The sequence below is a fragment of the Bactrocera neohumeralis genome, chromosome 6, assembly GCF_024586455.1.
Source record: "Bactrocera neohumeralis isolate Rockhampton chromosome 6, APGP_CSIRO_Bneo_wtdbg2-racon-allhic-juicebox.fasta_v2, whole genome shotgun sequence".
NCBI classification, from domain to species: Eukaryota; Metazoa; Arthropoda; class Insecta; order Diptera; family Tephritidae; genus Bactrocera; species Bactrocera neohumeralis.
In genome coordinates this window covers 41,712,331-41,728,348 of record NC_065923.1, presented here as the reverse complement: position 1 = coordinate 41,728,348, position 16,018 = coordinate 41,712,331, and the positions used below count along the sequence as shown (strand labels likewise).

The window sequence follows — 16,018 nt, the reverse complement described above, 5'->3', positions numbered from 1 at the left end:
ACAAAAACCAGTGCAAACTTTATAAGCAATAATTACAAGCAAACGCTAGATAAACAAGCGAATACTTTACTTTTTGATTTTTGTGATAAAGGCAAAAGAAAAATCTAACAAAATTTATAATTAGTGTAAATAATTGATATGTTTTTTAAAACTCTGTACAAAGTTATATAAAGCACTGGATGATTGTAATTGTAAAAATAGAAATAGTTTGATCCACCCTTTGTTGAGTTACGTGCATTTGTTTCCTTTTCATTTTGTTCCGATTCGATAAAAAAATTGATGCAAATGTTGCCGAACATGGCGTCAAATGAAAAATTTTAGTGAACATGAGATCTGTAAAAGTTATTCAGTAAAAGTGAATTATATTTAATACAAAGTTAAAATATATAATTAAGAACCTATAATGATGGATGTACCACCTCCACCAAGAGGTAAGCATAATTAGTGATATTAACAACGTATTTTGTGTACCGCGAGTTCGTGACCACAGCATAACCCCATTTAAACCGCCTATTGGGTTCATTAAAAACTAAAATAAATCGGAATATGCAAATTTTATTACAAGAAAATTTTGTTTACACAGATTCCAGTCTTCGCAACATAATCGACAAATTGGCAGAATTTGTAGCACGAAATGGGCCCGAATTTGAAATGATCACCAAACAAAAGCAGCACGGCAATCCAAAATTTGATTTTCTTTATGGAGGCGAATTCGCTGGTTATTATCAATATAGAGTGGTCGCAGAACAAGCGTGTAAGCCACCTCGACTTTATTTTCATTTCTTTTTCCATTATTATACTTTATTAAGCTGAATATTATTAAAATATAAATTTTTACCAATTTGCAGTTTTGAAACAACAAAGCGGAATACCACAATCCTCTCCACATACTTCAGTTCATCATATGCCGCATAATCAAAATCAACAAACACTATCGCCAGCTCTGCCTCATCATTTCACACAAGGTCCGTCAAATCAGATGCACATAGCACAAACATCGGGATTAACACAAAATTCACATGAGGGAAATAATTTCAGTATGAACTTACAACAACCTCCACCATCTTCCGCAAATAGTGCGAGCATAGCAATAAATATAACGGGGCAAATAGAAGCTATTAATATGCAACAAAACACTTTACGGGAACAAATTCATCAGTCCGAGTCGAATCTCTCCGCACAACATTCGGTAATTCTTACTTAAATAAACTGTTTATAATTTATTTTTTTGGGGAAAAGTCTTTGTATGCTAAAATTCAACATTAGGAGCAGCGATTAAATATGAACTTCTAGAGATTTTGTATTTTACGCGTTTTTGAAAAAAAAAAATATATTTTTGACGTTATTGGAGTTATTATACTCATTGCATATATCTTCATGCCTTGTGCAGTTGACACTTAATTATTTATAGTGAATAGTGATTAAATAATAGCGAAAAGTGAGTACAATCTATTTTAAATCGTAAATTATTCCTAATATAACAAAAATATTTGCAACTTTCAGCTAACTATTTGAAGAAAAGGAATTAAAAAAGTATCAAAAAGTGCGTTAGCTGTAATCAGTACGACTACGACGGCAACATGTAGTGTTAACGTTTATTTATGACTGTAGAATTTTAATTATTAAACTTTGGTGTTTTAACTAAGTTTTACTACAATTGTGTTTATTTTTCCATGGGCCGCTTATAGATATATACATAAATAATTGTATATATTCCGAAAAATACCATTAACATAATAGCTTTTAACTTCGTGGGAAATTAGTTGCGATTTTATTCAGTTACATGTTCTTTCAATAAGTTTTTTTTTGGCATCTGCTACAATTTTCAGGTGTATATTTATATAACCCTTGCATTCTAATTTGCGCTTACAAAATTATAACGTGTTTTTTTTTTAACATAATAGATATTAAGTTATTTTTACATACTAAAGTATGAAAATAATTAATATGCAAATGCACATATGTACATTTATTACGCCTTTAAGCCTATATTTAAATGTTTGCTTTACTTATATATTTTTAAAACCTCCATATGACACAAACAAACCTCAAAACAAAAAACAAACAAAACCTATTTCGCCTTGAAATTGTTGTGGTCCGAATTCGCTCAATCCTTCGTCTTTGCACTACGTTCAAAAAATACTAAAAACTTTAGGCAATGATGGCACAACAATCTAAGCAAGTCGATGAGGCCATTGAAACGGCGCAAAATACGCACTTGGAAAAACAGGCCGAGGAGAATAGCATAGCGTTGCGGGAATTCGATGGTATACTGCAGCCAATTATTGAATCTTGCACCAAGGATAGCATTTCTGCAGGTAAATATGCGCAAATCCATAAAGACGTTGAATAGTTTGTAAAATTCTTGAGCTCGTATTAACTATTAAGCAAAAAAAAAAGAAGTAAAATATAGTTATTATTAAAAATATTTATTCCTTATGTTATTATATGTAATACTCTTTAAAACTTGCAAAAATGTTAACAATATAAAGTAACATTTTTGGTATTGCAATTTTAGGCAAAAACTGGATATTACAGCATTCATCCGACAGCGCAAAAAGCAATGTTGTTTTACAATATCTTTTAAAAAAGTATGCGTCAGTTAATCAATTACTTTATTTAACTAATTTATTAACTCATAACCAAATTTCTCTTCCACTCGTGGTGACCAAGATATGCAATAGGAGCGACATTTTGCCTGACCCATATTAACTTTCTTTTGAATATAAATTTATTTATTTAATTTCTTGCTCCCTCACTCGTTTAATTGAATACGCAAAGAAGCGAAAGAAAAGCTAGATATTTAAACTATATTTTCAATGGTCAGTATTGCAGGGAATGCATTTTTCGATTGAAATGTACACTCTGAAATACTTACTTTTGCGTAGACTTAAAAAGCCTTTTTCCTAATTAAAAGAAAACAAACAAATTTGCAAATTGAAGTAGACCGAATATTTCGCGAAAAGATTAGACTTTATAGAGAACAATCAATTTACAGTGGGCAAGAGACACGGAAAATATCTTTGTGAATTTATTTTTAGGGCTTTGGTCAATGGTTCAACGTTTCAACAAAAATTGCATCTTATATATTTAGTAAATGATATACTCCATCACTGGTAAGTTGAGCCAACATATTTTTTTACTTAATAGTTTTAATTGAAATAAAATACAAAACCAAAATTAATAACAAATAAAATAAAATTGGCTTAAAAAATGTAAATCCGTTAGTAAATTTATTGAAGTGCAAAAATTAATTGAATAGAAATTAAAAAAATCTTGAAATTCAGCCAATTTATGCATCTTTAAGTGATTTGCATCTAAAATAATATTTCGTTTTTGCAGCGTACGCAAGAATTCTAATGATCTGAAGAACAATTTGGAAAATGTGGTCATACCGATGTTTTGCAGTGCAGATTTAAGTAAGTTGCAGCAAATAATTTATAAAAATATATGCGCTCGTCTATAGTAAATGTATTATTGTATTTCTTTAAAGTCGCAAGCGCAGATCAGCGTGCCAAACTCACTAAACTATTATCGCTTTGGGAGTCAAAAGCAAAATTTTTCGATGCATGCGTTATATCGAAGCTGCAATCGCCCGATTCATCCATGCAGGAATACAAAACGAATTTGCAGAATATGCATCAAGACATCGTTACAAAATTTGCGCAAAGCACAAAGGCCACACTAGAGAAGTATGCAAAATTTACACTTATTTTTAAGTATACTCCATTATAAATACGATTACATTGCATTTTTTGTCGTCTCATCAACTCCACACAAAATATAGCTACCAGAAACAGCATCAAATCTTCATTCAGCATGCAACACAACAAATCACACAATTGGAGCAACAAAAACAACAGTTGGAACAACAAATGTTGGCGTCTGTATTGCCAAATGCAGCTGCGATTTTGCCCGCAGCCGCATCATTACCTTCGCAGCAGCAGCAACAACAACAACAGCCGGTTGTTCCGAAGATTCCTCCACTTATGGCGCAAAAGGTTTCTATGCCAGATGATGACGACGAAATTATGAAACCGCCGGGTGTTGATGACAGCAATTATAGTGGTGGTGTTGGTGGAGGGCCCGTTGATTTTGGCAATGCCAACAGAAATCATCATTATCAACAACAACAATCACAAAAGCAAAAATATGATAACAACATAAATTATGGACAAACAAGTGGTCCACAGCAAAATAATTTCACGCTAGATAACATGACTCAGCCAAGCAATGCGGGGAATTTCTTCATACCGGACCTGTCAAAACCGCCTCCAGGTTTTTCTGGTGGAGCTAATGCCGCCGTCAATCCAATGCCACTTGGTTTACAACAACCATTTGCTCAAATGAACAACATTCCGCATACTGGCAATAATAGCAGCGGTGTAGGCGCTGGCAACATTGATGGTGCTAATCTTAAAGCCGCAGGTTCCAACATAGACGTGCTGGCACTCAATGCTGCCATACAATTAGTTTTAAAACAACAGAACCAACAATTGCAAAATTCTCAGCAAAATGTAGAGGGAACCGTACAGCATCTAGCACATGCAGATTTATCAGCAAATGTGCCACCATTGACGCAAGCACAAATGGCGCCACACCATATGCTAGACAATGAAGAAGTCACAACTGGGCAACTGGCCGTTATGACGCCACAAACCGAAGCAGAGGAAACGAAACCATCAGCGCCTTACTACGATTTGCCTGCTGGATTGATGGTGCCACTGATACGTCTAGATGACTATAACTACAAGCCGCTTGATCCCGCGGATATCCGGTTGCCACCACCCGCGCCTCAAAGTGAGCGGCTGACTAATGCATTAGCGGCATTTTACGCGCCACCGACGCATGATCGACCACGTGATACGTATGCATTCATTCTTATTTTTCACAAATATTATATGTATAGTTGAAATTATATGTTCTATATATACACCCCTTTTTTTAAACAGTGAAGGCTGGGAAAAGCTGGGACTGTACGAGTACTATAAGGTGAAAAATGTGGCGAAAAAGCAGAAGGAAGACGAAATACAAAAGGGTGAACGCGAGAAAACACGCTCACCCTCGCCGATTGTTTTGGAAAAGCCAAAATCGAAAAAACTCAATAAGCGTTGCTATCGGTAAGTAAATATGCTAAAGTGATAACAATTCCGTTACATATAAAGCGGTAGTTTTCCTCTATTAACATATATGTATATATGTTAACTTATAGTTCCAAAAGTCGCAGCCGATCTAAGTCACGCTCACCATATCGATCACCACCACCAGCTCGTTCATCCTCCAATCGCCGCAATAATCGTTATAGCCAACGTAGCCGATCACCAAGACGTTCACCACAACGAGAACGAAATGACCGAGAACGCGATTCTTCTAGTAGTAGCCGTGAAAATAGACCGGAACGTGCCAATCCACGACGTGAGCGGTCTGTAACTCCACCAAGTTTCTTGTAAGTAAACTAAAACTTCTATCAAATACGTATAAGCTTAAAATATTTTTAATAATTCTCATTTTCACAGTGGTGGAAACTTTCCGAAACCCAATGAATTTATCGAAGAAACGAATAAGGGGCATCAAATGCTGAAGAAAATGGGTTGGGCTGGCTCGGGTACTGGCCTAGGCTCGAAGCAACAGGGTATTGAACAACCCATCTCAGGAGGTGAAGTGCGCGATAGAAAAGACATGTTTAAGGTAATAAAATTTACACAAATCACTTGCACAATACCGTTAATTACTGATCTTTTTTGTAGGGTGTTGGAATTAATATGAATGATCCCTTTGAAAATTTTCGCAAAAACAAGGGTGCAGCTTTTGTGCATAGGATGCGAGCAAGAGATGACAAAAGTTAAATCTTTTTTTTTTTTGTATATTCTTCAAATATTTATATATATATATAAATTAAAAGGCTAAAAATATAAATAAAGTTCAATTATTATAACAGTATCTTCAGATTTATTCTTAAAAAATAATCTATGTTCGATAGCTCTATTTAGTTTGTATACCCTGAACACGGTATATAAAGTTTACCACGAAATTTGTAACATCCAGATGGAAACGTCGGAGAAACGGAGAGATCTTAAACTCGCCGATCAGCGTTAGATCGCCAGGTAAACTTTAGGATTTAGAAATCTAGATAACGTAGAACCGGCTGTTGAGAGAATTGGTCAGACAACGAGTTCAACTTGCAGCGAGAAACTGGATGCTGAAGCAGGTTAAACTCTTACTTATCCAGAATCGACCCCGACATACCAAATATATGTTCAACATGAAACGAGTCCCCGCATGAATCTAACCCTAAACATCTAACACCCTCTCCCTATGGTTCGACTCCGTCAAAACAGCACGATGACAACTTATCCAAACCTTACCATTCAAACGTGTTAACGTTTTTCTTGATAAATCGAGTATAACCTTGAAATTTTTTTAAAAGATGTATTTTAGATTCACAACAACAAAAAACTATAAACTCATTCAGATCGGGCTTTAGCTATTTTTATAATTTACTTTATTACAAGCAACGTGGGTTTAAGTTAAAAAAACGAAATAGGTTATATTACTATAAACAACTTTAACGTTTTATTGAAAACAATCACTTAAAAGTAAAATTTCACTCATATTTAAACAAGTTTTTTTTAGCTACTACGCTTCAACATTGAATGCTGTATTTGCGGCTTTCGCATTAACTTTATCGAGTATTTGTTTCAATCCTTTGCCAGGTCCGCACTCAAATGTTCGAGGAAAATCAACTCCTTGCCGACGCTCATACATTAAATGCATCGTTTGTTCCCATTTTACTGGCTTTACAATCTGAAAAGTCGACAGGTTTATTAATTTCTAAAATTGTGGTTTTCGTTTATCACTACTCACTTGTTTTGGTAGTTGACGTAATATATGCGTCGCATTTCTGTAGGGCTTGCCGTCCACATTTGAAAACACTCGAATGAGTGGTTCCTTTATAAAAATGTTTTTTAGTGCCTTTTCAAAGGGTTCAACGGCGGATTGCATAATCGGCGTATGGAAAGCACCATTTACTTGTAGACGTTTCATTCGTCTTATTTTTAGAGCCTTCGCATTTACTTCAATATATTGCAATGCGTCCATATGTCCAGCTAATACCTTGCAATGTGGATACATATAATTTGCTACGCCACAATACGGAGCTTCTACACCACGTTCCAAGCACCATTGTTGAGCTTGTGTGCAAACAGTTCCAACCTGCGTATCAGGTCCGTATAATATTAGCGCCATTCCGCTGGGCACAGCATCGCAAGCCGCTTGCATTGCATTAGCGCGTACCTGTACTAATCGCAATGCTTTGTCGAATGGCAATGCGCCGGCAAACACTAATGCAGTAATTTCCCCTAAACTAAATCCCGCTGTTGCTACACAATTCTCAATAGCACGCGGTCTTTCTTCGCGTAATTGCTCCAATGCGGCCAATGAGGATACCATCACAGCTAGTTGAGCATGTTCAGTACGATTAAGTTTTTCGCGTGGACCTTCAAGGCACACTTTGAGCAAATCGTAACCCAATACTTCATTTGCTAATTCGAATATAGATCGCGCTGAAGGAAATCGCATTAGTTGCGCCGCCATACCAACGTATTGTGCTCCCTGTCCAGGAAATAATATAATAGACGTTTCTTTTGGGTCAATTGCACGCCTTTCGTTTACATCATTTTCCAAAGCATTTACCAAATGCATTTGTGATCTCTTTTGTAAATTTGATGATGGCGAATCTTTTGCGGATGCTTGCGGAATTGTATCGGGATTCTTATCCTCAGCATTCTGACTTATAAGGCGTAATTGAACCCTTTCAAGAATACTTTTGATTGGGGCTTTTATAGCCAATTTTGTTAAAATACCCCGTTGAAGCAGCATTTCTTTTGCAATGTTTAACTGTGATAAGAGACCGGCCAAAAGACAGCTGATAGCCAAAATCAGTGTTATAAGACTGGGCTTACACACAGAAACATTTGTTGCTAACTATCGGGACACTGTCTTTTAATGTTGCTCATCGGATTTATTGCTTGCAACCTGAAAAAATATTCAAAATTCAAAATAATGCGGAATCGCGTACAGGTGCACTGTTATATCGTTTTGTTTGAGATGGTAGCAGCATCGCCAGAAAGAAAAAAAATTGTATTTTATGATTGAATCATAAATATGATTTAGAACTCTTTCTATGATGCGTGATAAATTTTTCTTATGACTTCATACAAACTTTATTATTTTTTGTGACGCTATCAACCTATTAATCGTCAAGTAATTCGTCTGGGATTTAAGCTATAGTTGACTTGCAGGGTTTAACTTCCCTAATTATGCTGAGTCAACAAAACATTCAGAGACTCAACTTCTGTCACAGAGGACTAAAAATAAAAAAATAAACATGTAGTTGTGATCGAAAAAATTATATCGATAGTTCTGCCCAATTTGTGATCTTTTCGAAACAATCTTAATTAGTTTGATCTATAATCTCTATTTGAAGGGGAAATACAAATATTTTTCTTTCAATATTCTCAAGTTTAGTATTTTTTATATATTTATGATTAACGGATCGTTAAGAGAAATTATGAAAAATTTATAAAGAATGTATGTGTAAATTTGAAGAATTATATAAAGGATTATTGTTGTCATTGCAATAACTGCTTGGTTACTATAGAGATCGAGAGTTATTTATTTTATATTTGGTGAATTGTCCTTTTTGTACTGTTTTGAGTCTTGTGTTTTGTGCTAATTAAATGCAATAACTTCTAAATATAAAATATATACTTACTTTACTAAAAATGATACATCGCACGATATTTGAAGTACAAAATGACTTGGCTCGAAATAGTGGTCATGGTATGGAAATTGTTTGGGATTCGTAAGTACTACATGCTTTGAATACATTTACCTGATTAATTTTCAAAAATCAATTTTTGTAGCCTATCTAGTGAACAATCAGAAATTTTAAAGGAGAAGATCAAAAGCATTTTACCTGATGATGATCAACGTCAAAATGAAATACAAAAAGCGCGCAATAATCTATTTCAAAATGTTTGGTCACAACGTAATTATAATTTTTATGCAGTATTTTGTTTTTGAAAAATTTAATTTTCTGCTGGTTTTGTTAAAGTTTGTTTCATCCTTTGCTATTTTTAGGTAAGCATACTAATCGTGTCCTGCTCTCATCTATTATTTATGTAATGGTTACTGAAGAGAGAGATTACGAAGTTGCTAAACACTCGACCAACTTTTCATTTCATCCCGTCGTACGAACTCGCAAATGCTTATGTAAGTGGTAAATTTTATGTTTGGATAGGAAATAATTCCCTGGATGATTTTTATTAGCTTTAAATAACAGTTCTGGCTGTTGTATGATATTTATTGATGAACACTCTCGAATATATCAGAATTGGCAGCAGTTTTTAAAAAATAATATACTTCCTAGTGGAACCATGATAGCTCCATCAAATGGAGTTTATACTTTAAATGAAAATGATGAGGTAATTATATACCACACAATGCATCTCATATCTGTATAAAAGATTAATTATTGAAAACAGAAAAAATGGAATGAAAACCGATCTTTTTCAACCATAGGTCGACCTAGAAATATGCCCAACACCTAACTCAACTTCTATGAGAAAGCTTGAGACAGCAATAGGTGTGGGTGGAATAATCTCTGGAACAGCCCCCCTTGCTCTCTCAATGGTCATGCCGATAGCGGCACCTGTCATGTTAGCTGCAACAGCAGTTTCATTAGCAACGAGTGCTTATACAGCCGTGCGGTCAGCAACGTTTTTAAAAGATCGCTATAAGCATGGTCAATCCACATCACTTGCCGATCGGGAAGCTAGAAGTAAGTGGTTAGGAGTAGCCGGCGGTGTCGCTGGTCTGGGCGCAACTGGCGCTATGAATGCGCTAGCTTATGCCAATTCGGCTGGTAAAGGTGTACCATTGGTATGTATATAATACTTAGATATGTGAATATATATAATTTGTATTGATTTAAGATGGCAAAGGTAGCAGTTGGTGGCGTAAATGTAACATCGCTTGTACTCTCTGGCTCTGACATAGTAAATACTGTTTATGATTTGTATTTGGTAAGTAATTAAATAAAATGGTACTAGATTTTTAATAGCATAATATAATTCATTCCTCGCAGAGCTATGACGATGGGCCCAGCAGCTTAGATATTTTACAGCTTGCCTCGTCGTTGTTGGTTTTTACACATTCAATTAATAATCTAGCACTTGTTACGAAAATTCCAACTCGAGGTGGCAGTGCATCGCTTCGGAGAGCAATTCGAAAACAGACTAGGTGAGCGAATAATATCAGTAGGTGGTAATTTATTAATTATATTTAAATTTCTAGAAATTCATATGATAAAATTTCAAGTGAATGTATGAGAATGGGCAAAAACTTTAATAAAATGGATCTTATTCGAGTTGTAAATAATATACCATCTAAAGAGGCTTTTATACAACAAATTGGTACATTATTAGCACAAGCTACAGCAGGCACGGTGGTTGGTAATGCTATTAGTGAACTCCCACTGTTAATTAACTATACTTTGGACGGTGAATTAAATCCCATACAACTCCTCGCTGCAGCTGGCTTTAAATTTGTTCGCAACATATTAGATTCAAATAGTTTCATTGATCTATTAGACACGATGGCGAATTTTATGTGCGAAAGAAGCTTTTACCTGTTGATGAATTTGACAAGAACATTTATGGATGAATTCGGTGATACCATTAATGATGTCCTTCGTACATTTATACCTACTGAGAAGGTGCTATATGAAATGTTTATGTTGTGCGTCACAAAATATTCTAATCTTACATATGACTTCCTCGAAAATAAGCAAGTTGAAATTCTTAGCGAACTTGAGAAATACTTTTATTCATTGAATCCAATTGATGACAATAATAAATCTATAAGTTGCAAGATTTGTAAGGGCTATTATTATGAATGTACTCTATAACGTATTTTTTAATGTATTGTGCACAATTGTTTTTTTAATAATAGAAAAAATTTATGAACTGATCTATTAATTAACATATTTAACAAATATATATAATTTATTAAGACATTTTAATCTAATTTATTGTTTATACGTTTAAGTTAAAAATAAAAAAAAAAGTTATAATGTTAATTCCTGACATGCTGATGTGATCTGTTGCCTATTTGCGACTTCTCTGAATTCATCAGACGGAGAGGGAAAATATGCTTCATCATACAGGGAGTCGTTCTTCTCTACGCTAGGTACTTTCGACAAATATCTACCAGGTTGTGGTAACGGCTGGCTATCAACCGTTGGTAGATTTGCGCGGACATTTGTACTCGGCATTGCGCCACCTCGGCGTCTGCCTCTTCCGAAAGAGTTGGTATTTTTGTTGCTCCCCGAAGGGAGCCAACGTTGTTGTGTGTCATTCTTCTCCATAGTCCTTTACGATGTTCTTCTTTACGCTAATTACTTTCGACTAATATCTACCAGGTTGTGGTAAGGTTAAAATCGGTTAAAATTTAAATCCACTTTCGATTCAAAATTATTAGAGTTCAAACTTGTAAACAAATTTGTTTATGTTTTTATGTCATTTCTTTTTAACGTTTGTTGTATTATTCAATTTCGTTATTCTGTCTGTTTCCAACTAGCTTTCTATACTTGCAGTTTGGCAACACTGAATTTATTTGCGTCAAAAGTGTGTATTGCGTGAAAAAGTGTTTGATTTGTTGCAAAATGTTTCGATTCTAATACTAAAATTAAATAACAAAATGAAATATAGCGTTTTTTGATAAAACTAGTTAAAATACCAGTTAAACGAAAGTAAACAGACAAGTGTAAATTCTTTATAAAGCCAACCAAATAGAAATTTCTCAAACCCTGTTTCCTCACATCAGTTCCTAACAACAAAGGCGTAACGACTCACAATAAATACAAATTTCGTTCAATATTTGCAGGATTCAGCTTATTTTCTTGAAATCATTTACGTTAATATTGGTAAAAATGAAATAGTTGGCACGTATGTTTTTTAAACAAATTTCATCCCATTATCCTTAAACGTGCTCTAACTTGGCCTTTATCGTCGTACATTAAACAAAAGCTGGCCTTGCTTTAACATTTGTGTACTTGCTTGGTTTGCATTGAAAAAAGATGGGTCAGGTGTTTCGATCAGGGTCAGCATTGCTTTCACATCGTGACGGCCATAAAGTATCCAAGGCTACAGAGGCACGTATTCAAACACTCTTTGAAATTTTAAGGGCCAATCCAAAGGTGTCTATCCAGACATTGGAAAGTCTTCTGTTGCAAATTCCGAAGGTGTGAATTAACTAATATATTTCTTAAGTTATAATATTATTTGATAATGTGCATATTTGGATCATATTATTTAGAATGAAAATATTCTTGTAATACACGATGATTGCGGTTATAACATACTTCAACGTAGTGTGGGCCTTAATCACATCGACCTCACCAAGTGGTTGCTACACCGACATAGGCCAGACGTTAATCGTAGTCCTTGTTCACTGCCATTGCACATAGCCTGTTTGAAAGGATATGAAGAGTGCGTCGAATTGCTTTTAAAGCATGGGGCACGAATCGACACAGATTCACGGATGTGCTTTCCAGGTGTACATTCACATAACTGTGAGGAAAGCGGCAAGTACCATGGCAATTATGATGATGTTGGTACTGCACCAAATGTATGCGAACGTGCAAATACGAAGTTACAAAACGCCGTTTGTTATGCTATTGATGGTGATCAAATTAATGTACTAAATATATTAGCACAAAAAATGGAAGATCCTTGGGTAAATTTGGTAAATTTTTTAAAAACAAAACATCACTGAATCATTTCGTTGTAGGTACCCTTTCGGGTTAAGAAACCACTGCTACATTTGGCTTGTGAACGTGGCGCTTGGAATTGTGTGCAGCAATTAGTTATTACACGTTCGGAAGAGATTAATTTAATTAAAGATGAATATTATCCCATTCATCAGGCTGTGTTGCATGAAGGACGTTTTTTGGAGCTTCTGATTCAACATGGTGCCGTGACAACTGTACGCACCTGTACCCAACAAATGACACTCCTGCATGTTGGTAAGTAACGAAAGTGTTTTTGGAATTTTAGTTAAGGCATTCGCAATAACAAAAATATATTATTCTTATTAAGTAGCAGATAAGAATAAACTATTATTATTTTTAGTAATTTTTGCGGCGCGCAAATCGGCTGAAGATACCTTAAGTACCTTAAGAATTTTATTAGAGCGAGGATGCAAAGAACTCATCAATGAACCGGACTCTCTAGGCAATACGCCACTTCATGCCCTAATAGTACGCTATGCTTTAGAGGAAGCGCGGTAACTATTACATCCTACAATACATGAATTTATTTAACTATATATATAAATTTTGTATGGTTTTGAAAAGCTATGGTTACGACAAGTGGAGCAAATGGGATGTGCTACACCTTGTTCGTTTTCTTTTACAAAACGGTGCTAAGAGTTCAATTAACCAAACGGGCAATAGTGCATTGGCATGTGTATTTCGACATGTGCGTGATTGGGAAGTATGCTTTGAATTGCTTAACATGCTGATCAAAGAAGACGGTGACCCGAATATTGTGGGACGTGATGGTTCAGTACCAATAATGGTATTGCTTGTTCCATTGATTAATAAGGATCAACTGCATCATTTTACCCACTCCATGAAGGTATGAATATATCAATGTATATAAAGCAATGAGCTATTAATTGAATGTCGTTATTTTCCAGGTTTGTTATTTGAATTGCATTCGCATTTTACTGCAATATGGCGCCAATCCGAATTGCTCATATCGCTCAAATTTGACGCCACTTCATGTATTGGTATTTACTGTTAGTGAAAATTTTACGCTTAATTGTGATGCACAAAAACGAACAAACTTCGACTTTATTAAGAATATATTGTTATTATTATTGCAACATGGACTTGATTGCAATCAAACGTATCCGCATATACTGCAAGCTGTATGCGATATGGTACAAAATGTGCGCAACTGCTCAGACATGCAATGCATCTACGAATTAACACTTACACTAATACAGTATGGCGCTGATCCCAACATCGTACTGAGTAGTCAGGCGACAACCGGCAGCGCAATATTTTCCAACGAAATTGCCAGCTTTGGTGAAACGCTGTGCACTGGTGGCAGTAGCAATGGCGCAGGCGCCGGCACAAACAATGGTGGAGAAGGCACATTTCGCAACTCGTTTCGTACACACTCCCGTTACTTGCTTTTTTATTATATAATTTTGATAACCAAAAAGGAATTCATACTAAATGATCCAGCACTGACATTCACACGAATCATACACCTGTTTTTCTTAACAATGCAACATGGACCGTTATATAATTGTCTTAAATCGTTGCACAATTTCTACGTGGCGCAGGTGCCAAATAAAAAGACCGAACAATTGATATCTCTGATCACTTCATTGTATCGCAAACCGCGTAGTCTAAAGCAAATGGCACGTATTGCCATCTATGAGGCGGTTAATCGCAAACTTGCTCAGAATGTCAACCGCCTCAATTTACCAGTTCCACTAAAAGAATACGTGCTCCAGTTCGAGAGATAACAAGTGCAGTTCGCCATGGAGTGGTGCAGCAATGCATTAGTAGTCGATACAACTCCCCTATACCCACTTGATATCCTTACGCCCCTTTTCATTACAAAAATACAATCATTTAATCCAGCAACGATCTACACAAATCAATTGACTAAATATTAGTTGTTAAAGAAAATATAATAATTTAAGGCTTAATGTACCTAAAAGTTAATGTGAGCGTGAAATGTAGATTTTTTCGAGGGTTGCGTTTTGAAGAGAATAATCAGCAAATGTTCAAAAATATACACACATACATACATATATACAAATAAGTTAATATGTCGAACCTGTTCTAAAAAGTTGTGATAAGTTTTATTATTATTTCATAATGCATATGTGCGCATATATTATCAAATATATTAACATTATGTACATATGCATATGTTTTTGGAGGTATCGAATAAATTCAATTTAATAAAACTATTGTTCATATATGAAATTATATAAAATTTATTTAATAAATATTAGCACCGTTAAATAAAAATAAAGCTGCCAATTCCATTAAACATTAAATTTGGTTAACGAATTGTCGACTAATCTATTTATGAGAAAAAATTCCATGGGATGCCTTATTTTTCGGAAGTTATTGAAGCCCATATGCCTATTTATTCCTAATAATTCGAAATAATGCCGAATAATTATAATTATAGCGGCTTTTGACAGGTTAATCAGTGGCCATTGCGTGGTTGTCAATGTACAGACCTTTATATTAAAGAATTTTCGTTAAGAAAAATCCGGACATAAATTGCCCCTTAAAACATTAATTCATGACAAATTTCGTGAAGACATCAACTTCTCAAATAAAAAAGTTTTCCATACAAGGATATGATTTTAATCTTTCAGTTTTTATGTTAGCTTTATCCTATATCCTATTGTTGCTGTTGTTGTAGCGAGTATCTAGGCCCTGCTTGGGGGAAAGTAACATGTTTGTTGTCATTTAAGCCACTTAACGGGAGGCCCAGGAGACGAGAAGGAGGTTAAGTGAGTTGGTTTCTGAGCCGATGGACTTAGATGCCTTTGATTTGTTAATGACACTCAGAACCTCCCCGTCTGTGAAAGCAAATGGTACGCAGTCTTTTGGCATCCTGCGTAGCCGTCGGCTAACGCATCGTTTCTCTTCCGAAAGGTACAAGGGTGCAGTATAAACTGTCGGCTCAAGTAGCACGCGCACCTTTTCGGATTCGAGGAGGCATGGCCGTCGAATTGGATTTCGACACGATTATCCTCGTATCTCCTTGAATTGGACAGGGATTTGACAGTATTTCAAAGCTTGCTCGCTACGGCGGAAAGATTGCATGACTTCGGGTGTTCTACCCATTTCGTTCGCTTACGCTGATTTACCAGTTATCTCATCTTGGGGGATCCCGTATGGGGGGATCACAGG

General features: G+C 35.3%; 4 protein-coding genes across 5 annotated transcripts; 3 read left to right on the top strand and 1 right to left on the bottom strand.

Annotated features, from left to right (window-relative positions):
- The first annotated feature begins 268 nt into the window (after window positions 1-268).
- Window positions 269-5,940, top strand: LOC126763497 (calcium homeostasis endoplasmic reticulum protein). Of its 2 annotated transcripts, XM_050481047.1 has the most exons (13): window positions 269-431; window positions 584-754; window positions 849-1,189; window positions 2,156-2,318; window positions 2,519-2,591; window positions 3,042-3,116; window positions 3,343-3,419; window positions 3,494-3,692; window positions 3,788-4,867; window positions 4,953-5,120; window positions 5,213-5,446; window positions 5,517-5,688; window positions 5,748-5,940. In XM_050481047.1, exons 1-13 carry the CDS (start codon window positions 404-406, stop codon window positions 5,844-5,846), a joined length of 2,880 nt encoding a protein of 959 aa, XP_050337004.1. In that variant the 5' UTR covers window positions 269-403; the 3' UTR covers window positions 5,847-5,940. The 2 variants fall into 2 exon arrangements, with proteins under 2 accessions (XP_050337004.1, XP_050337005.1); XM_050481048.1 differs by lacking the exon at window positions 584-754 and having other exon boundaries at window positions 270-431.
- A 605-nt stretch (window positions 5,941-6,545) lies between these two features.
- Window positions 6,546-7,943, bottom strand: LOC126763500 (probable malonyl-CoA-acyl carrier protein transacylase, mitochondrial). The gene is made up of 2 exons (XM_050481051.1): window positions 6,865-7,943; window positions 6,546-6,804 (listed from the first exon to the last, which is right to left on the bottom strand). The coding sequence occupies exons 1-2, from the start codon at window positions 7,876-7,878 to the stop codon at window positions 6,637-6,639; spliced, it is 1,182 nt and encodes a 393-aa protein (XP_050337008.1). The 5' UTR covers window positions 7,879-7,943; the 3' UTR covers window positions 6,546-6,636.
- Window positions 7,944-8,492: 549 nt separating this feature from the next.
- Window positions 8,493-11,039, top strand: LOC126763499 (uncharacterized). The gene is made up of 8 exons (XM_050481050.1): window positions 8,493-8,863; window positions 8,925-9,049; window positions 9,142-9,273; window positions 9,331-9,485; window positions 9,583-9,942; window positions 9,996-10,085; window positions 10,148-10,302; window positions 10,357-11,039. Exons 1-8 carry the CDS (start codon window positions 8,784-8,786, stop codon window positions 10,967-10,969), a joined length of 1,710 nt encoding a protein of 569 aa, XP_050337007.1. The 5' UTR covers window positions 8,493-8,783; the 3' UTR covers window positions 10,970-11,039.
- Window positions 11,040-11,668: 629 nt separating this feature from the next.
- LOC126763498 (ankyrin-3) lies at window positions 11,669-15,160 on the top strand. Its single transcript, XM_050481049.1, has 6 exons — window positions 11,669-12,304; window positions 12,379-12,798; window positions 12,853-13,087; window positions 13,194-13,347; window positions 13,418-13,700; window positions 13,762-15,160. Exons 1-6 carry the CDS (start codon window positions 12,140-12,142, stop codon window positions 14,602-14,604), a joined length of 2,100 nt encoding a protein of 699 aa, XP_050337006.1. The 5' UTR covers window positions 11,669-12,139; the 3' UTR covers window positions 14,605-15,160.
- The last annotated feature ends 858 nt before the right edge of the window (window positions 15,161-16,018 follow it).